General features: G+C 38.8%; 1 protein-coding gene across 2 annotated transcripts in view; it reads left to right on the forward strand.

The window, feature by feature from the left end:
- ppm1ba (protein phosphatase, Mg2+/Mn2+ dependent, 1Ba) overlaps positions 1 to 20,993 on the forward strand; it is a 32,644-nt gene extending 11,651 nt beyond the window's left edge. The window contains exons 1-6 of one of the 2 annotated variants that reach the window (XM_058385857.1): positions 364 to 631; positions 10,890 to 11,732; positions 12,474 to 12,591; positions 14,584 to 14,695; positions 15,015 to 15,072; positions 20,229 to 20,993. In XM_058385857.1, the coding sequence (XP_058241840.1) occupies positions 10,905 to 11,732; positions 12,474 to 12,591; positions 14,584 to 14,695; positions 15,015 to 15,072; positions 20,229 to 20,258 (1,146 nt within the window). In that variant the 5' untranslated portion in view covers positions 364 to 631; positions 10,890 to 10,904 and the 3' untranslated portion in view covers positions 20,259 to 20,993. Of the gene's footprint in view, positions 1 to 363; positions 632 to 10,889; positions 11,733 to 12,473; positions 12,592 to 14,583; positions 14,696 to 15,014; positions 15,073 to 20,228 lie in introns of those variants that run through there. The other variant, XM_058385856.1, reaches the window with a different exon arrangement.
- Positions 20,994 to 24,210: the final 3,217 nt, after the last annotated feature.

The following is a 24,210-nucleotide window of genomic DNA, read 5'->3' on the forward strand; positions in this document are numbered from 1 at the left end:
CACTATGATTGATGCTGTGATTTCGATTTCATTGAAAACGTGACTATATTTTAGTCATTGAATCATGCAGTGTTTCAACAAAGATCACTTTGTTTTTTGCTGCTGGTTTGCACATGTGAAGTAAACATGGAATATTTGACCTGTGACGGTGAGAAGTGTGTGCAGATATTTACATCATTCTTATCCTTAGTGCCTAATGGAGTGCAAACAAAGCTAGCCATGAGCTTTAATTATCCCTGTTTAATGGACTTGGCAAGAGAAGACTGAAAACTAAAACATCTCATCTCTGTTCAATGTGGTGAGTGTGATGGTCCAATGTAGGATTTTTATTTTTTTGGTTTGATCTTTTACTCCCCATTCCAGAGAAGGCACTGGTCACAGCAAAGATGCACTGAAGGGCCCTGTTGAAGTGCTTTGTTGCTATAGAAACCACTCTTAGCTGCCACTCCAGGCACGGTAGGCATGGAAACCGACCATGTGACAGTGGTCCAGTGGTTACATCATTGCAGTGGCGTACATCTCGACACTATGTAGGCCTCCTCTGCTCACATCAGTGGAATGTAGGGGGTCTTGTAGGAGCAGCAGATCACCTGGATGCACAGCTGTTGAACGCATGCCTATATAAAGGCAGGTAAGTTAATTTTTAAAGCCAAAAAATGACTCACGATATTGGAAAGCCTTAGCTGGAAACAATAAAGAGGCTATTTATAGAAGGACTGGAGTTAGCATAGGATTGTTGTCCGGTTTGCACTTGATTTTCTGCCTTTGATAAGAAGCAGATCTTGTGTAAAGGCTTGTAGTGTGTTTCACAGGCTGTGCTGTATAAAACAGAGCTTGTTAAAACATCAGAGCCAGTCTTCATGTCTAAGCCTGTACATCTTAGTTTTCTTGTTGCCTTTACTACAGTGGATAACATGTAAATGGTGGATATGAGTTTGTAAAAGAGGCATAATTAGGTGTATAAATTTGTGTTCGTTTCTTTGTTAGCTGCCATTATTGAAAAGGCTTTCAAAGGTTTGTTAGATTTCCTGTCCTACTGAATACATTTAATTTCTGTTTGTCTTCTGCTTAGCCATAAGGAGCTCTCTGTGAGTCCACCTGCATTCATAACCAATGAGTTATTATTTTCTGCTCTTTTTAGGCTACTGTGATGCTAATTATGCCGCATGATCAAAGTGTGCTGAAGCCGGAGTCAGGGCACAGGTGTTCAATACACTCTACCTTGTTTTAATGCTAAACATTAATATTGCACTTCATAGGATAATGTGTTTGTCCAGTGTAAGCCACTTTGGAAACCAAGTCCCTTTTTCTTCTGTACTCTTTTGGTCATGTTGTTCCAGCTAGGTTCTGGATGTTGTGCAGAGGAAATGCAGTTTCCTATGATGAAAGGTGAGAGTTTGAAAACTGAGTATATGGCTAGAGGCCTCAGAGAATGGAATGGTGATGTGTAATCCTAGATGAGGTTATTTATAGTTCAGTGGGTGTGAGACGCAGATGCTCAGACAAGCTGCCTTATGACATCACATGCCAGATGACCGGTCTGTAGTCCGCTGAGCTGTAGCCATGCTAAAACCTATGATGGGCATTCTGATATTAGGATTCACTCTAGTATAGACTCTGTTTTTAAATGCAATTTTAATGAAAGTGTTTTTTCCCCCTTCACTTACCCATGATGGTGCACTTTGTGTTAAACAGAATGCCAGCGTTACTGACTCCATCCTTTTAGAGGTTTAGGTTTTATGTCAGCAATTATGTACAGAAGCTGCTCAGAGCACTGGCTTACATGTTTTGCAGTGGGAAGGCATCTGTATTTAATGATAACATTCTTGTTTTGAATGAATGGGTATTTGCCCCTACCGTATTTTTATTCTAGTATAAACTTGTCACTGAAGAGTTCATGTTCAGGTTAAATAAATGCAGAAACAGTCTTAAACTAACAATAATGCCTAAAGTATGTTAATATTAACTGAGATGAGATCAGATCAGGTTTAAAATCAGAAATACACATTTAGCAAGTTCAAATCTTTATTATAAAATGGTCCATTGACTGTTAACCAAGTTATAACAGCCCCCAGTGGTGGTGAAAACTCACCACCAACAAAACAATGAAAAGCCTGTTAATTTATTGATGAATTTTATACAAATCATACCATAGGTCATGTGATATTCTACATCAACTTAATACACAGTATAATAATTATATCATTTGAAATTGAATGAGATAGCTAGCTGAAAGAATTGGCCTCAGGTTTTACCCCAGAGTAGGCTGATCGGCAAATTAAACAATGAACAAATTCCTTACTTGTTCTTGGTAGTGTGTGTAGCCAAGATTAGTGTCCTAAGATTTGAGTGTAGTATTTGTTGCAGACGTTAACATATTGTGGCTTTTTAACACATGAACCAGGAAGAAAAGAGGCAGGTGGAGGTGCCAGACTGTAGCCTAAATTTTTATTTTTTATTTTTTGGGCTAATTATACTGTGACCCCTTAAAAATGGAAGGCATGTGTGTGTATAAATTTGTTTCTAGTTGTAACAGTACATTAAATCACACTTAATTGAATCATATGTGCATTATTGTTCTTTAACATGATGCTGAGTCGAAAGTATTTACTCCTGGGTATGTATAGTGTTTATTGAGACAGGTTGGCTAAAGCTGCTTAAAGATGCTTTGTCATTTCAGATAATAGTAGTTTTAGCAGTTTTAGAGTAGTATATTTGTGTATTTAATTTTAATTAAATGTGTCATCTGGATTTTCTGGAATATAATTATAGTCTTTGCTGCATTGTACAATTCTTTTATTCATTCACTTTGGTTTCAGAGACCCCCATTTGATAAAGTCTTTTTTCTCCTTTCAGTCTTGTTAAGTTTGTGAGCACCTGACCAACACACACACATGTACTTTTTCTCCATACTGTCCCACAAAGTCAGAAGTGCACAAATGTCCTTTTACTATTATAGGTTCCCTTCACTGGAACTAAGAGGCTCAAACTTGTTCCAGTATGGCAGTGCCATTGTGTAAAATGTGAGGGCCCTGAAGACACGGTTTGTCAAGATTGTTCTGAAAGAATGTGAGTGATCTGCACTGAGCCCTGACCTCAACCCCAACACCTTTTGGATGAACTGAAACACTGACTGCACCCCAGGCCACTTCAACCATCATCAGTGCTCAACTTCACTAAAGTTCTTGTAGCTGAACGAGCACAAATCCCCACAGTCACACTCCAAAATCTAGTGGAAATCCTTTCCAGAAGAATGGAGGTTATTGTTACAGCAAAGGAGAACTATATCTGGAATATGATGTTCAACAAGCACACACGGCTGTGATAGTCAGGTGTCCTTTGTTCATGGTTTGGAATTCCTCTGATAACGGCAATAGTGCAGCTAGGTGATTTTCCATATTAGCTCATCTATGTGTATCTTCCTATAACCTTCCTGAACTTTTGTATTAAACAGTACATTAATACAGTTAGACTAATATTGCACTACATACATTGGTTGTCTGTATAAACTACATGAACTGCAAGAGGAAATGTCAAATATATATATTTTTTTAATAGATTTTTTCAACACCCTAATGTGGTATTGCGCAGCATCCTAAATAACACAGCAAGATTCTCCTTTCTTCCATTGTGTATAAACACCTTCAAGTCCAATCTTGAACAGTTTGTGCACTGATGTCTTATGGTTTTTCCATTGGTTTTCAGAGGTGTTGTTTTCATCTCACACCACATGTTCTGGGTGGAGTTTAAGTTGAGGCAGAAGTTGTAATTTCAAAATGTTGATTCAGTTTACAAATCAGCATTTTTGTTTGATTATGGTAGGCTATGCTAGACAGGCCTTCTGCAACCAAGACAGTTCTTCTTCTTGATCTTAATAAGGTCCAGAAGTGGAAAAAACTTAGTCATAAACTGTTAGCAAGCATATATATGCATCCTAAATCTGAACAGAATGTTATTTATGTGCATAATCAGTGTTGTTTAAACAATAGTTTATGCTAGTTCAGGAGTTAGTAGTTCAGTATATTTTATTTTTAAAGATTTTTCTCAGTTTATTTGTCACAGGAAGAAATTATACAGCAAGTCATTCATTAGGATTTAAGTCCTTGCATTCTAAAATAAATAATGTAGTCAAATGGCATTAAACTGCTTTAGAATCCTGATACGTAGTTGGTTGCTTATATTTTGTACATTTCCTGTTTTGCGTACCTAAATTTTACGGCTTTCTCATGACACAGTATATAAAGTAAAAGCAGTGTGATGATATGGTGTTGGCTCGAAGCCCTGAAAAATGCAATAAAAACCTTTCAAGTGTTAAAAAGCGAATTTAGAAATCGAAATCTAGAAATGATTAAATATGTCTACCTTTTGAAAAGAGTGATGAAGAGAATAGAGTATGTAGGTAGTATGCAGTATGTAGTGTATTTAACAGCAAATGTGTAAATTCAAAACATTCTTTAGCATTTGTAAGAAATTCAGAAGAAATACATCTCATTTTGAATTATTTTATTTAATTTGCATTTATACATTTGTATATGTACATTGTGTTTGAATGAAAGCCGTTAAGAACAGTTCGGCCTGTGGTGTGAGTGACCCGGCAGTGTTTTGACCTTCTTTACACTGCTGGCTCGGCTCATGGTGAGCTCCAAGTTCCACAGGTCTGCTGTTTGCACTAATTAAAAAACTGATGCTGTGGTCACTGTGCTGCTGCCAGACATGGCTAGCTCACATAGGCGTAAAAGCCTAGGTCTTTTTATGGTGGTGAGTCATGATGAACTACATATGCCAAAGGTAAAATCTTGAAGACGCACACTAACCTAAATCAGTTGCAGTGCATTTTTGTATATTCTCTACACATGTTAGGCAGATGTATGTGACTGCTGTAATCAAAGATGTTAATGGGTAATAGTAATAAATTGTTCAGTGTGGACGTTGTTTAGAAAATTGAATTAGTGCAGAACATTGAGATTTGAAATGGTATGTTCATCATCAGGGTGGATAGATCAGAAGCAGATTTAACGTCCAGGCGATTAGTTTTTATTTGTAGTTGCCTGGTACTCGGGTCAGCTCAATAATCAGAAAAAGAGGGGAAAAAATGTCTTATTTCTTCTTGACATGAGAAATAAGTTTTCCATAGATATGTGTAGTCCTCACCATTTTCTATAACCAAATTAACCTTAGGCGACAAACAAAACACAAGAAATTTCAATATACATTTTATCATTTCAATATACAAACTTACATTTTTCAATATTTAAGCAAACCAATATTCTATAGTTCAGTAACACAGAACTGTCTTTAGCGGCAAAAACTTTTAAATTTTGGCCCAATTAAGCTCTTAAGATCCCACCACATCATGTTGGTGGGTTAATTCCAACAACTTGATTTATTTATTTTTGTCACTAGACTTTCAGATGTGAATTTTCTGGTTTGCTGACACCAGAATCACATTGGGTGACACAATAGGTATGATGACCCAATCACAAACAGCAGGCCTTGTGGTTGATGACTACACCAGGTTCCACTCCTGTCAGCTAAGAACAGGAATCCGAAGCTAAAAGGAGTTCAGGCTCTCCCAAAGTGGACAGTTGAAGAGTAAGGAAAGAGAAAATCATCCTTTTTCTCTGGGTTTGAGTGTGTGCCTATGTGATAGACTTGGATTCTCGTCTTGGCGGACAGGATTGGAACCTGATATGGATTGCTGCTGTTTTAGCCCATCGCCCTCAGGGCCTGATGTCTTGTAGGTTCTATACACACAGTATAACCTGATAAAAGCATGGCTGAGGCGAATCCATCTGCTTTCTTTTCATGCCCGCAGCTTCTCAAGGAGTGAGGTGTGGGTATATTTTGCTGACCTAACTGATGACTTGCATGTTCATGAACAAGTCTTTGTTTACCAACAAACCTGCTTTCTCTTTCACTCAGTAATAAAGATGTTATGAAAAACCGCCTGGCCTGGCACATTGTTGCACGGACACAGGCACAGATATAGAACACTTGGCTCCATAATGAAGAAACGTGCAGACCACAAAGTCATTGTTTAAATCATCTTTGACAATTAATTTCTGGTACATGGGTTTCTCCCCATTCAAATAGATACAGCAGAAAATAACGGTCCGGGAGTGTTGCCAAGATGGCTGTCGGGTGGACAGACTTTACTAGAAGGACTTTGGTGGTGTTCTGACAATAGGGCAAAGCCGTATACAGCTACAACACTCTGGAGCCCTTTAATGTTGTTTATAACTCAGACCAGTGTTTAGAAGCATTTTGTTTCCTTTTTGTTTGCTTCTGATTTCTTTTAGTTTTGTTGGTTATTGTTTATTCTCTTATGAACGACAATCCTTAAACAGCTCAGATATGATCAAGTGTAAACCTTATAATGATTGTGTGGCAACAAACAATCTTCTACATGCTGAGGCACCATTATATTTGTATCTGACACGGATATTTTCTGTTTGAGAAATGAGTGTGCAAACAGTAAATTCATTCTTTCAAAAGTTTCAAAGCAAATATCCTCACATCATCTACAGTTCGTATGACCGTTAATAGTGTGCTCTCTCTTGTAGATGTTCACGCTAATAGTTTTAAATGGATCTTGTCTTCGGGAATACTTCTTGTTTTGTGACTTTTTGAATCTATCTAAATGCCTTTGTGTATAATACTTCACACTCTTTAAAGTGTCAGTGATGCACACGGTGTCTGCCGGTAACCCTCACACCATTTTGTGACCTGTGCAATATAGCAGCACAGTACATTCAGAATGCAGACCTGTCAACATCTGTGGTATTGCTGTGGCGAATTCTGAGCCCTTCCACTGAGATATGGGAGACACCTAAAAATTACACTTTGTTGTAATCTTTTCTATAAATTTTGTAAACCAGTTAGACCACATGCACTTTCTGTTTGCCCGGGAGAAAATTCATTGAACGGGAAAGGACACAGGACGTGGGAGAGGAATGTGCTTCTCTTTATCTGGAGGAACTTTGACCTGTGAATTCATGAACCTCATAGTCATGAGCCAATAGAAAACAAGTAGGCGGGTCAGTGGACCCGTTTGGACGGTGAAACATGGAGGAGCTGCTTATTATGAAGTATATTAGAAATGCATTAACTAGTTCTTTTCTTAATGTTAGGGTACTTTAAAAAAAAAAAAAAAACACACACGAAGGCCCAATATCTGGTCTGACGGTGACTGTTAGCACTCTCAGAGCTAACAGTGTAGATGTGTGTAATCTGATGGTATCATGTGATTAGTTAGTCTACGCGCTACAGAATTCTGTCTACAGAAACATGGAATGTGTTGTTTTGATTTAGTATCTTTCAGTATGTAGACTGTTGTTAATTGCATGCTTCTGTTTTGGCAGCCAGTTAACTGAATTGTTTCATGTTTTTGTTTCATGTTATTAATGAGTGGTGGTGTTCTTTTGGCTGCTCCCTGTTTGGGGTCACCACAGCGGATCATTTGGTCCACATCTTTCGATTTGGCACAGGTTTTACGCCAGACGCCCTTCTTGACGCAACCCTCCCATTTAATCCGGGCTCGGGACCTGCACTGAGAGTTAACTCTTCAGTGGCTGGGTTAGCGCCCTGCCCGGGAATCGAACCTGGGCTGTGGCAATGAGAGATCAGTTTAATTTCAAAGTTCAATTGTAGACGGTTTATCATGTGCAGTCGCTGACATGTACACTCAAATAGCTTACACACTTAGTTGGCTGCTTTTAAATTCTAAAATTTCTGCAGAATGCAGTTTATCAGTTCAACCAATACTTTCCCCTCCTCATTCACTAAATTAGCAATGAGCTACGCTTTTCCACAACCGGCACTAGGGTTTCCGTGTTGTTGTTGTTGTTGTTGTTGTGTTTTGTTTTGTTTTTTTAATCTGCAAGTTATGATTTATGATAGAAACCAGATTTTTAAGCTGTACTGCATAAGAGATTTTATACAGTGATACCAGAGATGACTTGAGTTGCATTATCAGTCCTGAATGGACAGAACAACTGCTGGAAAGGTTTCTGAATGGACACCAATAAAAGGTTCCCACAGAAGTGATGGGCTGAATGCCAAAGTCATTTCAGCTTTTTTTTAAGACTCGTTTAGAAATGACTTTTTAGGGGTCATATTAATTGAATTTTACTGGGAATCCATGTACATAAGATGGAAAATATTTGAGATCTTTTAAGTTAGATTAGAAACAGTGATAATGGTTTGTCCTCTGTGGCTTTGTTTCTGAGCAGCACAACACTTTTTCAAATCTCAGGCAGCTCTGCAGAGGCGATAGGTTTATCAGGCGTGCAGTGTGTTGATTTTTGGTAGGTACACCCACACCATGGTTTCAGAGCCAAGAACCTCAACATGTTTATTTCACTCAGAGCTTTTCAGTTTGGCGTTAATAGAATACCGTCTGTTGGGAAGCGAGTCTAATCCTTATATATACATGTCCAATGCGGTTTGAGTTTAGTGTGGGAGGTTCTGGTTGGCCAAGGTATTTTTTATTTCTTGTAATGCTCATTACGTTCACTAACTCTGAAGACACAAGGGATGCTTAAATAAAATTAATCAGGTGCTGTCCTTTTTTAAAAAGTTCATTTCAAAGTGTTAATAAAGTGTGAGGTTTTTAGGCAGCTGACTGACCTAGATGCCAGAGTAAACATTTCATTATCACATATTATATAATAAGCACAAATACAATTTTAGGATAAAAACTTCGTGTTATATTTTTTCCTTGGGATAACCTACTTCCACTATTAAACGCTCTTAATAGACCAGTCCATCTGTTGTATGGTCCACCTCAAGGAGGTGAGGGGGAAGTGTAAGCCAGGAGTATGCAGTGTTTGCGGGTCAGAGTTGGTTGTTTTTCCTAGCGTGTTTGATTCCACTCTTCTTATCCACTTCTGACCTAATCATTCTGTCAGTAGAATGAGCTTTTGCCGGATGTTTCTCAGTCTGTGCTGAATGTGATGAATAATTTGGGAGAGATACAAGACCAAACTCGCTTAGAGAGGCAACCTTATGCTACAGCTTAGTTCTTATTGTTGTTGGTTAAAGCTCTGCTTAAGAGCTTAAGAGTTTCCAGTGATATTTGGAATCGTATCATATATTTCTGACTTGATAACCATCATTACGTCATGTCTGGAGATGGTGGTAGCTGTTTAAGACTTGTAACTCTTAAGCCTTTATCTTTAGCAATGGAGCTTCATGCTGTTGTCATCTACCACTATAAGTTAATGCAGGGCTACTTTGCCTGATTACTACTGTATAATATCTGAAGTTTTTTGTATTGTACATTTTTAAAGGCTGGGGTAGTTCTGACTTGTTCATTGCAGTAGCGTTTGTGGGTTGCAAGTTGGGGAACCTTTATACCGTAGTAAGATGGAAAATACCAAAAATAAATACTTAAAAAAAAAAAAACATTTGAGTCCAATCATTTTCAGACCAGAATCCAAAGATTTTCATGAATACAGCAGATACACCAAGTGACATGAATACGCTTGAGCTGTCTCCTTGAATCATGTGCTTTCATCGATAATAATATGAGAACTATCAATGTATGTCAGATTAAGTTTGTAGTTAAGATCAAATAACTATTTATTAGGGTATCAACAAAATCTATTTTGGCCAAAAGAAAAGTCAAAAACAGCATTTTTTTTATTTATTTCCATACTCCCCAAACCATTTAGTGAAGGCCTGTGGATGGTGGTGTTGATCCTGGATGAGAGCGCTCCCATCAGGATAGAAATGTTTTAAGCTCCATATTTGACTCCCACTCCTCTACAACATTTTTCTGTTTGGTCCCAATATACACATCTACAGTAGGGGGTAGATTCAGCTTTGTACTGTTCTCTTGGCGTGCCCTGCACATGCTCTCGCCTACTTGTCAAAAATATGTATTTATAAATATATTGAAGGATGACTCAACTGCCCATAGCACATTTTTTCACATCTCTGTAGACCAGAGCCTGTGGCTTTTTGCACCATGAAATTCTCATCTGTATTTGTCTTTGTTTATGTACTGCTACTACTATAATATCTCTCTCTGTGTAGTTGTCAATGGGCTGATGCCACTGAATGGCACTTTGGACCACAGTTTCTAAGTCTATTTACTGCTGTTTTTCTTATGGATCTACGTGCTGATGGTACTTTTGGGACAGTTATCGTTCCTATTAAAACACAAAGTCCAGTTGTTCTAGTCCAGGAGAAGCCCCTGTCCTGCTCATTTTAGTGTGTCCTCTCTTCCTAATCATTGCTAACCACCTAATCATTGACTCAACTAAATAGCTTCTAAAAAGTTCTTCCTGAGCTTAAGTAGAGACAACACAAACACATTTGCAGGGCAAGAGGAACTCCAGGACCAAGGCTGGGAACCTGAGCTGTAGAGGATGGCTGTTCTGAAGTCAATTAGAAAAACGTGTGTGGAGTTAATTTGAAATGATTTTATGGTTCTTTTAATAAAATATCAAGGACTGTAAGCAAGATATGTTGTGTCTCCTAACTGGTATGTTACACAGCACCTCTTGCTTGTTGAATATACATTTTTTATATGCACAAACACAATGCTTTATTCTTTATACTTCCTTTTAGGTAAATAGTCCACACCTTCAACAATACTGCTTATTTGCCTTAGTACCCATGTGAGTTTACACTGTTGTGTTAGCCTTAAGCAAGTAGATAAATAGATAAGCCCTATGTTGCACACTGTCTAAACTGCTTGACGTTACATGGGTTTTTCACTGCCTCTTAGAAGAAAGGGACAGGTTGTGAGAACAGAGTACTGCCCTTTAGATTTCTGCATTGTACACTGTAATGCTTTGCAATGATAAATTGGTGTTCATGTTTCAATCACTTGCTTGTCTTTTTTTTTTTTTTTTTTTATTTTTTTTTTTTTTTTGTCCTAGCCGGTGGTGAGAGTCATGGGGGCGTTCCTAGACAAGCCCAAGACGGAGAAGCACAATGCACATGGTGAGGGCAATGGCCTGCGCTATGGCCTGAGCAGCATGCAAGGATGGCGTGTGGAAATGGAGGATGCACATACAGCCACTGTGGGCTTACCACATGGCCTTGACGACTGGTCCTTTTTTGCTGTATATGATGGCCATGCAGGCTCACGTGTGGCCAACTACTGCTCCAAGCATCTGTTAGAGCACATCGTGGCATCAGCGCCAGCCGGAGAACTAGCCCGCAGTGTGGAGGCGGTGAAGAGCGGCGTGCGTGCTGGTTTCCTGCGCATTGACGAGCACATGCGCGGCTTTGCCGACCCGCGCAATGGCCTTGATCGCAGCGGCTCCACAGCTGTGGCTGTACTGCTTTCACCTGAGCATATGTACTTCATCAATTGTGGTGACTCACGTGCTCTGCTTTGTCGTGATGCGCGTGTTCGCTTTTCCACGCTCGACCATAAGCCATGTGACCCACGTGAGAAGGAGCGCATCCAGAATGCCGGTGGGTCTGTCATGATCCAGCGCGTGAATGGCTCTCTGGCCGTGTCGCGTGCTTTGGGCGACTATGACTACAAGTGCGTGGAGGGCAAGGGCCCCACCGAGCAGCTGGTTTCCCCTGAGCCGGAGGTATTTGAGATTTCCCGCGTGCCAGAAGAGGACGAGTTTGTGGTGCTGGCCTGTGATGGAATATGGGACGTGATGAGTAATGAGGAGCTGTGTGCCTTTGTGCGTGCCAGGCTGGAGGTGTCTGATGACTTGGAAAAAGTGTGCAATGAGGTGGTGGACACGTGCCTGCACAAGGTAGATGAGCTTTCTTCCTGTTGTTGGAAAATTGCTTGCCTTTATCTCAATCATTGTGTAGTGCTAGGAGTTGTTTAGTTTTTTTCCTGCCTAATCAATAGATGCCTAAGGGCAGTTGGTATTGCAGGTGTTAAGAGTGCGATGCATATTTTGTGCAATACATGTTGTAAAATGTTTATGAAATACTTAATCAGGGATTCTGTAATAATAAGTACTAGCTCTTCTTAATTGATCATCTTAAAACTTATTCTGAACCCTGGAAAAAAATAAAAGGCTTCTAGTGTAGTACAGATTTTTATACTTTAAGACTAACCTTGTTCGGTTTTTAGCCAGAAATATCCATCTGTCCCCTGTCAAACTTGACATTTCACACAGCAGGTGATTTTTAGCCTTTCCTCACTTAAAATCTCCTCTCGTCCTGAGACAGTTTTCTTACTCGTGGGGTGCATGGCCAAAAAGGTTTAATTTTAGACTCATCTTAACACTCAACCACAGCATTCAGGAACCATGGATTTTTTTTAAGTTGTGTTTTTTTTTTTTTTTTTCCTTTTTCTTTACTGAAAGATACCTAAAGTTGACTGTAGTAGATTAGGCAGAAAGAGATGTTGAACTATTCATTTCATGGTCTTATTTATTGTATTGAATTTTGAGAGGAAAAAGGGATTAGGTTGAAAATGCTGCAATATTGTTTTTTTGTACTGGAATCTTGGTAGGAAATTAAAATTTCTCTTCTCCCTACAGGGAAGTCGAGATAATATGAGTGTTGTGTTAGTGTGTTTGCCAAATGCACCCAAAGTATCAGAAGAGGCAGTGAAGAGAGACGCCGAGTTGGATAAGTTCCTTGAAACACGTGTGGAAGGTGAGAGAATTATTGAAACCTTTTTGCTCACATAATGAAACTTGAAGCAAAACAGTGCTTATGTCATGTATGTTTGTCCTGAAAAATCAACTTGTCTTAAAATGTTTTGTGTAAATGAAGGTGAACTGAAGGTGGAGGGTATTTACACTATACAGAGCCAGCTACAAATCATATTCAACAAAGCAAGCTGTCTAAGGCTCCACAGCCACCAGGGGGCCCCTAATCAATGTTATGTTATGACCATATGTCATAAAATTAAATGTAGATGTACATTAAAAAAAAAGAGTGGGATTGGTTTTTATTTCATTAAGGCTATGCTCCAAATCCATGCCATCTGTACTTTATAGTTGAATGCTATTTAATCATACTATTCTTGGTTTGGAATTGGGACATAGCACATCTTTTTAAACAAATTCAGAAGATGCGCAAGAGATGAGGCTAAAGAAACAGAAGATAATATTGTTTTGTACACGTTTGGTAGTTATTGCTAGTATTTAGTTGAACAAACTTGGCAGCAGACCTGGGAGTTTCTTCTTGCTCTTCATGCCCCTGGTGCTTTGGACAGGCAGTTTCAATGAAAAAACAAAACGCACCTCAAAACGGCATTCTACAGTGTGGTAAACCTGCATGTTTTTAACTGCAGTACTTGTGCCTTAATATGTGTAAGCAATAAGCAATTTAGTGAGTATTTTTGTTTATTTTTTTTAAAAATGATTTTTTATATTTGTTATTATCCTGCTTAGGGCTGCCAAAACACTCGAGCAAGCGACAAATAGGTTCTTTAGGCTGCTTTTCCCACCTGGCTTCCGACCACGGAAAGAACAAAAATGTTAACATTCTCACATTTTTACATGATATCTGTACTGAAATGTTTGTATAAATATTGCACTGTGACACAATACACTATATATGCACTAACTGACTACTGTGTAAATATATTTCACATACATTCTTCATTTCAGTGGGTCAGTGTGGTGGGGTTTTCTCTCAGAAAGTGCAAGGAAAAATAGTCCTGCAGGTCTGCTAATTTGTTGAGTGAGAATAAATACAGTAGCCAGACTTGTGAAGCGTCAGTTATGAGTAATGTGAGAACACCATAACCCAAATTTTAGCGGCCCATGGTACATTGTAGACAGGATAAAATAAGGACTGTGCATTCATAAGGCTGCCTCTGGACATGTGTGGTGAAATTCATTCCCTCTAGTCTGTATTAATGTACTTAACACCGAGTATGACCAGCCGTTTAGCTAGTTAATTTACATGAGCTGTAGAATTTTAGACTAGTTATGTTTCCATGCGACCCAAACATGAGCTGTGCAGCACACTGAAACTTTTCCTTGCCCAGTGAACAGACTAATAAATGTATTGCTTGTCCACTCCTGTCTTTTCTTCAGTATTTTAGTAGCATGACACCGCTACTTTTGTTTTTCCTTTTTTTCGCCTATCCTTCCCTTTTCTTTCTTGCATGCTGCACATACTTTGGCAAGCAGATGCACGTTAAATGTAGTTTTGTGGGTTATGTAAAGGCATGGGTTTGAATGTTGGGTCATGGTTGGGGTAACGTTGTGGTAATGTTTGGCTGCGTGCTGAGAGGGCCTTAGGGAGTCGTCAGCACTGCTCCTCTAGCTAGGAATGTGCTGGCTGAACATCCATCTGGCAGCAGGCCCAGAGCAGTCTAACTGAGCTGCAGGGTATCCTTCTTCAATCCCCCTGCCCTTTTTGACTGTGTCCCGATCTCACACATGTCTGCACTCCCCACGACGCTGTCAGTTGCCATTCACAAAGTTTATAAACCAAATGCTTTTACCTCAGGTGCTGTAAGATTACTTGGGAAATGATTTATGTGAGAGGTTTCTTTATTTCTGGCTGTCCTTTCACTGTTTCTAAACTTAGCTGCAGTTTGTTCTAGTGGCCAGGGATGACACATGATCGCCACTCTTTCTACTTTTATTCAGCAGCCTTTTAACCTGTCATTTGTTTGCTCTCTCTCAGAACTCATCGAAAAAGCAGGGGAAGAGGGAATTCCTGATCTGGTGCATATCATGAGAAACCTTGCCACAGAGAATATCCCTAACCTCCCACCAGGGGGAGGCCTCGCCAGCAAGTGAGCAATGCATGTGCACACAGACACTTGTTTAAGCAAAGATAGTCAAACATCTAGGAAATCCAGTGAATGTAGAAGTGCAAAAGTTTGTACTTTGTGCCAGTGTCCTAAAGACATGTTAATATGGCTATACTGCTGATTGAATTTTTACTTTTTCTCCTCCTTCTTACTCTTCACAGCTTCGATTTTGAACATCACCAAATGTTTACTGAATTGGTCTGGGGGATCTTCCTTTCAAAGCATAAATGTTTTTGATAAAATCTGCAATACTCACAGAATCTTTGAACAGTGAAAATTTGTGTCATTTCTTTCATTGCAGGCACAGTGTTATCGAGGCTGTGTATAACCGACTCAATCCCCAAAGAGAAGATGATGGGGTGAGTGAGCGTTTTCTCTGACCTTAATCCCGCTATTGTACTCCCATTTAAAAACCGTATGTATCATACACAGCAGTAGTGTTTTGGGAGTGCAGCTCTACTACTACGCTTAGTTTTAGTAATCTCACCATGAGACTGCGCTACGGCTCCCTCTCCTGCTCCTGCTTTGTCACTCACTCGCACACAGTCTGTTCAAACAGCCCCACAGCTGCAGTGAGCTCATCTCTCTGGGCAACTGCAACAAAGCACAAAGGCTGAGATCACCACACCAAAAAAAAACCCACCCCCACACACACACACACTAAGAACAAGAGGACCCAACAAGGAAAACCTCTTAAAGTTTTCAACATACAATGCTGCTAAGTGATACACTGATAATGTGTGTATGACACGGGCTTGCAAAATCATCTTAAAAACACAACTTTGTCTATTTATGGCTATGAACATAAGATTCATAAGATGTTTCACTGTCCATTCAAACAGGAGTCAGTGATACTTTCAGCCATAAAGAAGAATGGATTAACATTGTTCTCAAGCTCATTACAGAAAACCAGTTGACCAAAAAATCCATGCAGTGACAGAATGTAAACCAATTTAATTTCAGGTAACTGAAATGGCAAGGATGTTTTCAATAGTCTGGATGCCTCCATGCATTCAGGATCTTGCAGTAATCAGAAAAACGAATGAATGTAACTCTACACTGTGTTTGGTTTTTGCTGACATGATTTTTAAGATCTGAAATCATAGCTTCTCAACCTTGGTGTTGGGATCCCACGAGGGCTTGTCTTTTTTTTTACTCACAATTAATGTGTTTTTTTTTTTTTTTAACCACCATGGTTTATAACGCAATTATGTGTAGGTAAATAAATTATCGAACAAATGTTGGATGTGCTCTCGTGGTAATGTGGCTTTTTTACTGAACGCTGGCAGCATGAAGAGAGTCGCGATTGACACACGCTTGCAGTAAAACCCAAAGCTCCTGAAAGCTATAACTGCTACTGAGTGTAGAAGGGAAAATGAATTAATTACTGCATTAACAAACTTTGTGATCTTACACAGTGGTGGGATTAATAACATTTACAGATATTTGTAATTTGCTAATCCAGCTGAAGAAAGCACAGAACGGAATGCTCCTTGCCCAAGCCTAGTCCTCTCATTGGAAGTGGTGATTGCAGAATGCTTGAATTTGCAGAGATGGCCATAAATAGCTTTGTGAACTCTGATGTCGGAACAGTGATAGACTTGGAAAGGTTTTTTTAACCATGTGGCCTGCCTCCAGTTGAAAAGTTTAATAATACGGTAATAGTGAGGTCCTGATAATGTGGTGGCATTATGCAGTCTACTGTAAATACTACAGCAGGAGCCTTTGTTTTGTCCACTTACGTTAAATGTGGAGATGCTACACCGATCATCCAGCAGGCATAACATTATGAGCACTGAGAGGTGAAGTGAATAACACTGATTAACTCTGCATAATGGCACCTGTTAGTGGGTGGGATATATTAGGCAGCAAGTGAACATTTTGTCCTCAAAGTTGATTTGTCATGGCTAGAGACTGGATTAGAGCATCTCCAAAACTGCAGCTCTTGTGGGATGTTCCCGGTCTGCAGTGGTCAGTATCTATCAAAAGTGGTCCAAGGAAGGAACAGTGGTGAATCGGCGACAGGGTCATGGGCGGCCAAGACTCATTGATGCACGTGGGGAGCGAAAGCTGCCCCATGTGGTCAGACAGCTGAGCTACTCTTGCTCACTTTGCTGAAGAAGGTAATGCTGGTTGTGAAAGAAAGATGTCAGAATACGCAGTACATGAAGAGTCAGGGATGTTTTGGCAGCAAAAGGGGGGCCAAGAAAATATTTGGCAGGTGGTCATAATGTTATGCCTGATCGGTGTATGTACAGTGGAAAAAGGTCTTCAATTCCTGTACTGGATCTCTAGGAGGTGGCATGTGTGCTGATGTTTTTGTGGCTTGGACATCTTTCTCACATAGTTTATTATGTGATATGGACAGTATTTTACTGCCAGTTGTCTCTAATTGACTGAGTGCTGGTCAGAGTGTGCAGTGCTGTGTATTCAGTTCGTTTGCCTGTCTCCCCCTTCCTGTGTTCTCTTGTTACCGCATCCGATTAGAAATACAGATATAAAGCTTATGTTAAATAGATTCAATTAACCTGGTAAACATTCTCACATTAGTGCTATGATTAATCATACTTCATAAAAAGTTAAAATATAGACCTACACAATTGATCTGCTGTGAAATTACTTTTTTGTAGTTTGTGTCATGCCATTAAGTGTTCTGTGACAAAGCACAGTTGTTTACTCAGTTTAGGGGTTTAACTTCTCTGAAATGAGTTATTTAGTTACTTTAAAACGCATAAATTGAAGAACTTCACTCTCTTTCACACCACAATCACTTACATTTTAAATATATGTAAATACAGGCTGCCCCAGGTGTCGCCATATATAGGAGAAATTAAGACATTTTGCTAAATATATATATTATAATTTGACAGAATTTTAGGATGCCTTAGACAGAAGAAAAAAAACATCACTCTCATGGCTGGATCGGGAAACTGTCGCAAGGTCACAATGCACGATAACAGGAAACATGGCAAGCACATCACACCTGACACTGTGACACTGTTGCCAAACTGGGACCCAAAGTTGGGAGAGAGACAGCTCTGTGTGCTTACAAAGAAATGGTGGTCATGTACAGGATGTTTTGTAAATTAATATAAATAGTGTTAACTTTCCCCATGTATAATGACTCATTGGACACCCTGTATATATATGTAGTAAAATAGAACCTAGAAAAAAATTATCACATCTCTTTATATGTAAACATGCTCAAAAAATTACTTTCTTTTCCAAATCCACTTCCAATCATTTTTGTCTGATGGCTGACACTGGGTATTGGAACTCTGCCATCTCTAGATTTTTTTTTGTCCCATTCAAAGGCCCTTGCAAATGACACATTTGAATTCTACACGCTTGCGCAGGTTGTGTAACTAGCGTTTTGGCCTAAATTTGTACCCATGTTCCAACCGTATAGTTGCTTAGCAGTATATGCCTTTTTTAAATTTTTTTATTTTAGTCTCAAAAACATTTGATTGCATTTAGACCAACCTCTCGTTAAACCTATGCATGTAAGTCACGCCTTCGGCTAATTTTGTGTTCACTTTGTGATTAATGCAGCCCTCCTGTATTATTTGGTAAGTGTAATGACTAATCATGCTTCAGAAGGGCAGAATAGAGACACTGAGTTTCAAAAATGTACTGCCAGGTGTCATTTTGAAGTGCTGAATCTGCATTAGTAATATCAGTGAGTACTGGTCATTCTGTGAATGTTTTATTACTTAGTTGTTTATTAGCTTGTTTGACATTCAGTAACAAACAACCAAATGCAAGTTCTTTCAGGAGAGAACATTTCATTACACTTGCAATGGTGTTTAACGCACGCCCCGTTCCATTGATGGCATGACGCCATGTTCTACAGAAACTACACAAATGGCATATACACTATTGCCAATTGTTTTCAACTGCCTTTACATGCACATGAATTTGATATGGAGTTGGCTAGTCCTTTGCAGCTATTACAGCTTCAGCTCTTAAGGGAAGGCTTTCCACAAGGTTTAGGAGTGTGTTTATGGGAATTTTTGACCATTAATCTAGAAGCGCATTTATGAAGTCAGGCACTGATGCTGGATGAGAAGGTCTGGCTCACAGCCTCCACTCTAATTCATCCCAAAGGTGTTCTATCAGGTTGAGGTCAGGACTCTGTGCAGACCAATCAAGTTCCTCCACACCAAACTCACTCATCCATGTCTTTATGGACCTTGCTTTGTGCACTGGTGTACAGTCATGTTGGAACAGGAAGGGATCATCCCCAATCTGTTCCCACAACGTTAGCAGCATGAAATTGTCCAAAAAGTCTGAAGCATTAAGAGTTAATTTCACTGGAACTAAGGGACCAAGCTCAACTCCTGAAAAACAACACCTGAATTCAGTGATTTGGAGGGGTTGTACCAATATAAGCTAAATAAGGCTACATCATTAGCTAGTTAACTTGTAAAAAATTTACTACAATGCTATAGAAATCTCTAACATTGTTCCAGCTTTAATTCAAGTGATGGGTTTATATTAACCCTCCTGTTATCTTCAGGTCAAGCTGACTAAAAAGGTGAAACAAAAAAAAAAAAGATCATAAATACCTCATTTTTTAAAAAAAATTTTTTATAAGTGGTCAAAACAGACCCGGTCAATTTGGCACGCGGAGAGAATAAGTGTATAATAAATGGGAGGTAAATACAAATCTGCTCATACTAATGTTATCATTTCTATAGTAACAGCTCATTCACAGGGTCTTGTATGGTGAATGAGCCAAGTCTAGTAATAAATAGACAGAAATCAAAACATAGAGAAAACCATATACTTATTTATATGGTGAAGCTTCTGTAACAATACTTATTAACGTCAAGAGGAAAAAAGAGAGGTTGGTGAATGAATGACAGTTTATAGCCACCATAACGTAAGTGATTTCTAAACCACTAAATGTAATTGTTAATAAATGTATTATTGCTCAGGAATAAATTGAACATTAATTTCTTGCCAAATTGCTGTGGTATACAGGTAATAAAACATGTTAATCAGCCCCACAGTGCTAATAACTTTGCTTCACTTTTTAAAAAGATTTTTACATCACAATTTTCAGAAACCATGACAAACATGATGGTCTGTGTAGATTTGTTGGGAGATCAACTCTTCCTGGTCCCCGGTGGTAATAAACTAGGAAAATATAATATTCTGTAATATAATGTAATATAATGTAATAATAGCCTGGCATCGTAGTCAGATTGTGCATAAATCTCACAGGGGTTGTGTGACAGTAATTAACAGGGACGAGACAGGGAAAGCTGCTTTACTTCATCTTTGCTCGGTTTCAGTTAGTTTAGATTATACATGTGTGTTCTTGTTTTGATCTTTGTTCCTGTGCCTTAAACATTTCTGTTAATGTTAATGTTTACACAAGCTTGAGTCACAGTTTAAATGAGGCATGAGAACTTTGCTTTAATGTTTGTTATTTTAAGTAAAAAAAGTTTGCGTTTTTCCTTAACTAATTTTGCTCTTCTCTTGTTCTTCTTGTTCTCTCTTTCTGTAGAATGGTGCAGACCTGGAGGACCCCTGGTAGCTGCCCACCATGAGGGCCTATGGCCTTACAGGATTCCTCTGTTCACGAGACACCCGTCATATTTTTGTTCCCCCTTTTTTTTTTAAAATGAAATTTACATTAATTTGGGTCATCAGTAATAATTTGAAGTACAATGGCAAACCGTCTGCCAAACAGGATTACAAACTACTTTTTTTTTCTTTTTTTTTTTGCAAAAACATGAGGGAAAGAGAAGAACTTTAGCTTTAGAAAGTACATATCAAACCGTAAAGACAGTTTTTGTGCCCCCACCCCCCACCCCTTTTGTGGTTGTTGGTGTTCTTGTTGAAACTTTGCTTTGGAGCAGTGCACGCCCATAAGCGTTGTGGTGCCTTTTTCTAAGCGGCTACGGATGGGGAACTTGGGCTATTGGCTGTTTCATAGCTTTCACCCTCCCCGAGCACAATAGAGCAGCCAGGCAACTCGAGACCACTGCTACACTCTCGAACCTGGGGGATATGGACCATCATTGGCTTTAATCAGGATTTCCTTGACTGACTATTGCATGTGGAACATGTGTGGAGGACTTGCTACGTTACTACATAACCTGTGTGGAAAAGTTTGAAGCCTGACAGCTTTTTTGCACCTTTTACACCCCACCCACATGTGCTCTGACAGATGCTAAAGGAGAGGAACTGCATCAATATTGCTTCAGTTTATCACTTATTTGGTTGTTATAAGCTTTTAAATACTGTTTCAGAGAAAATATATATATATATATATATATATATATATATATATATATATATATATATATATATATATATATATATATATATATGAATAAATTCATATATTTTCCTCCTTGAGTACAGTGTCATTTATGGCTTACTGTTTAAGAAGCAATAGAAGTGACAGGTTCATTTGGTTGAGTTATTCTGTGTGAAATCACTAGGGTTTGATGTCGCCCACCACCACCTTCCCTTTTTTTTTTTTTTTTTTTTTTTTTTTTCTTTTTTTTTTTTAAAGCATGTTTGCAATGTGATGACATTGTAAAGAAACGTCAGTTGTTTTCTATTCACATACAATTCCTCAACTCTCTATAATTGAAATGCTGTTGGCTTGGAACTTAGGAAATAAATGTCTGTAACACCAGAACACATCCAGTTTTTACCATTGAGCCTGTCAGTTGGCCTGATATGGATGACGACGAAATGAAAATTGAAAAATGAACATGCAAATAATAGCCATCTCAGTTTCCTCTGTTAACTTATCTTTTGTGTCTGTGTGTGATCAAGATGGAGCAAGAGAGAGATTTATGAAGAAATGTTAAATGTGTGAAATATTTAAAGGGAAATGACAAAGATGCTGTTTAACACCCTCTGTAATTCCAGATGTTTTATTTTCAGAACTCCGTTTTGTTAAACGTTGTTAAACTAACTTGTGTGCCAGTATGGAAATGATTATATTTGAAAGTATTATATAAGAGATTGAAGATGACTATCAGCACAAAATGACAGTTTGTTGGATTTGTGTTTTGGTTTTTTTGTTTTCTCTTTCCCATTCGTAACATGTCCTAGATTTGTTCCCACTTTACAGTGGTGATTAGAAACCTCATGTGATTTGACATGGAATGACCAGTGTGTTTATGGCCATTTGTTGACTGACATCTGAAAAAGGAAGTGTGAATTATTTTGAACATACTGAGATTGTGCAAGTTATGTGCTTATGTAACACGACTCTCCAAGAACAGCAGGCTAAAAGGAATTCTTGGTGCCCAGTGAAGCCACACTACTTCTCTGCTCAAATCTTCTCTGTATCATATCTCTGCCCCCCCCCTCAGTTCTGACTTTTACCATGCACAAAAGAACTCTTGAATCACCTGCCTTCCTCCCCTCCTCAGAGTGTATTGTAAAATGACATGATTTTTTTTTCTGTTTGTTTGGTTAGCTGAACATGAATACAAGCTTTATGATGAATTTGCGTATTATTTTCCAACTTGGCGTACAAGTGTAATACTTGTTTTGCTCAAATGCATTTTCAAGAGTCACAGATGACTTCAGTCATGGCTAATGGTGAACTCGAGCAGAACAATAAAGATCAACTAAAAAGCTGTTCCTCATATTGTATTCTAGTGTTTCAATGTCTTTATGTAAGAGAGCTTTTGGGATTTTATTCTGTGTAATATTCTCTAAATACAAAGATTATGCCGTGTGCTATTGTAAAAACTTGACCTAGTAAATGTCCCAGTCTTTTCTGAGGATATGATTTTCACGTCATGAACTATTTCTCTGAATAATTCATTACATTGGTGTTCAAACAAAAAAACAAAAACTGGACTGTTCCCAAGGACTCAAAGTTCTAGTCTTAGGTACTTTGAACTACAACATGAACTGGTTTGTGAAACTCAACATAGTAGCCAACTACGGCATTATATGATGCTCCTTTTTTAAAAAAGAAAAAAAGTTATTAAAAACTGCAGGTTCTGTTGACTGAAACATCACATTCTTTGCTTAGAAATAGAAAATTGTTCTCATTGTGACAGTTGAGCTTCTAAATGAATTTTTCCCTTATTGGCTCCAACATTTCTAATTAAGAATATGGGGAAAAATCTTTACTAGTGTTTCATTTGATTGCAGCCAGGATGTAAAAAGTTAGTCAATGGCCCATTAAATAAGTGTGAATAACATGCTAATCATAATGCACTACACTGAGGTTTGTTTGCTGAGGACAGTGCTTGAGCTCTTTTCTAGTAAAAAGTTTCACAAAAACTGATTTATTATATTAACTTTGTCAGTGTGCAGAGTAAGAGTACAAAGCCAATAAAATGTATTTTGTATGAAGGCATGAACAGCCAGTAGTGTTGTGGAAAAGGTACAAAATACACAATGATTTATGGTGGCAGTAAAGTACAAGATGACCTAAATGGCATAATTTGTGTACATGAGTCAGGATACATGGCTGAATGTAATTGAAGACAGCACTATACAGAGACCAAAGGTTCAAAGTGCATTGAAATGAGTGGAATGGAAGATACAATAATGCAGCTGGAGATAAAGTGCTGATAGGAGAAGGTGTAAGCTGTTTGTGTGTGCAGAGGAGTAGTGCAAGTTGATCCGAGGGTAAAACACAGCAGTGGTTGGGAAATGGGTGTTAGTGGTGGTGTGAGGGATTCAGTAAGCTGATTGAGTGGAGGCTCTTGTGCTTCGTGAATGGGAGAAGAGTGAGCAAACTGGTTGGGTTGTGTGACGATGTTGATGTGTAGATATTGACACATCTGTAATACATAGATGGCTGTGCTAAGCACCAGTGATGTGTGGAGAACCTTCTAGTCAGAGACTAAGCAGCCGTCATACCACACTGAGATCAGTATGTACTTGATAGTACACTGATTCAAGCTGCTCAAGAATTAAAACTACTGAAGCACTTTCTTGATCCGTGTGAAAGTGCTGATGGCCCAAATGAGGTCCCCAGACATGTAGACACCCAGGAAATGAAAGCTGTCCTTGGTTTCTACCTGAGTCCCTTTCATAGCGTTTCTCTCAAACGTTTTGGAATTCAGTGCTTCAAGCATTGCATGTGTTTATAAAAAAAATGTGAACTGGGTGCACAGACTTTGTGAGAATTCTAACTCGATGCCAAATCTGTAGATTTCTCCCTAATTTAGTTATGGCAAGTTGTCTGGTTAATTCTTCACTATCACAAGACAGCTATCAACCAGTCAAAAGCTATCGCATGCTTCCTCTGAAGCCACCAAGTCCATCTTTTTGAACTGCTGCTCAAGCAATGTCTTTGGTTAGTGTAACAGAAAAAAATACTATCCACCTACTATCCATGCTACTACCGTATGCATGAACTGACAGATTTGGTGATCGCTATTATTGTCACACCTCCCATCCTGGGAGCACAGCCAATTTTGCTCAGTGGATGCAGGCAGGCAGGTAAATAGTTATGAGACCTTTTAAAAACACACAGTAATTTACAAACAGAAAAC

Source organism: Hemibagrus wyckioides, linkage group LG03 (genome assembly GCF_019097595.1).
Source record: "Hemibagrus wyckioides isolate EC202008001 linkage group LG03, SWU_Hwy_1.0, whole genome shotgun sequence".
Taxonomy (NCBI): domain Eukaryota; kingdom Metazoa; phylum Chordata; class Actinopteri; order Siluriformes; family Bagridae; genus Hemibagrus; species Hemibagrus wyckioides.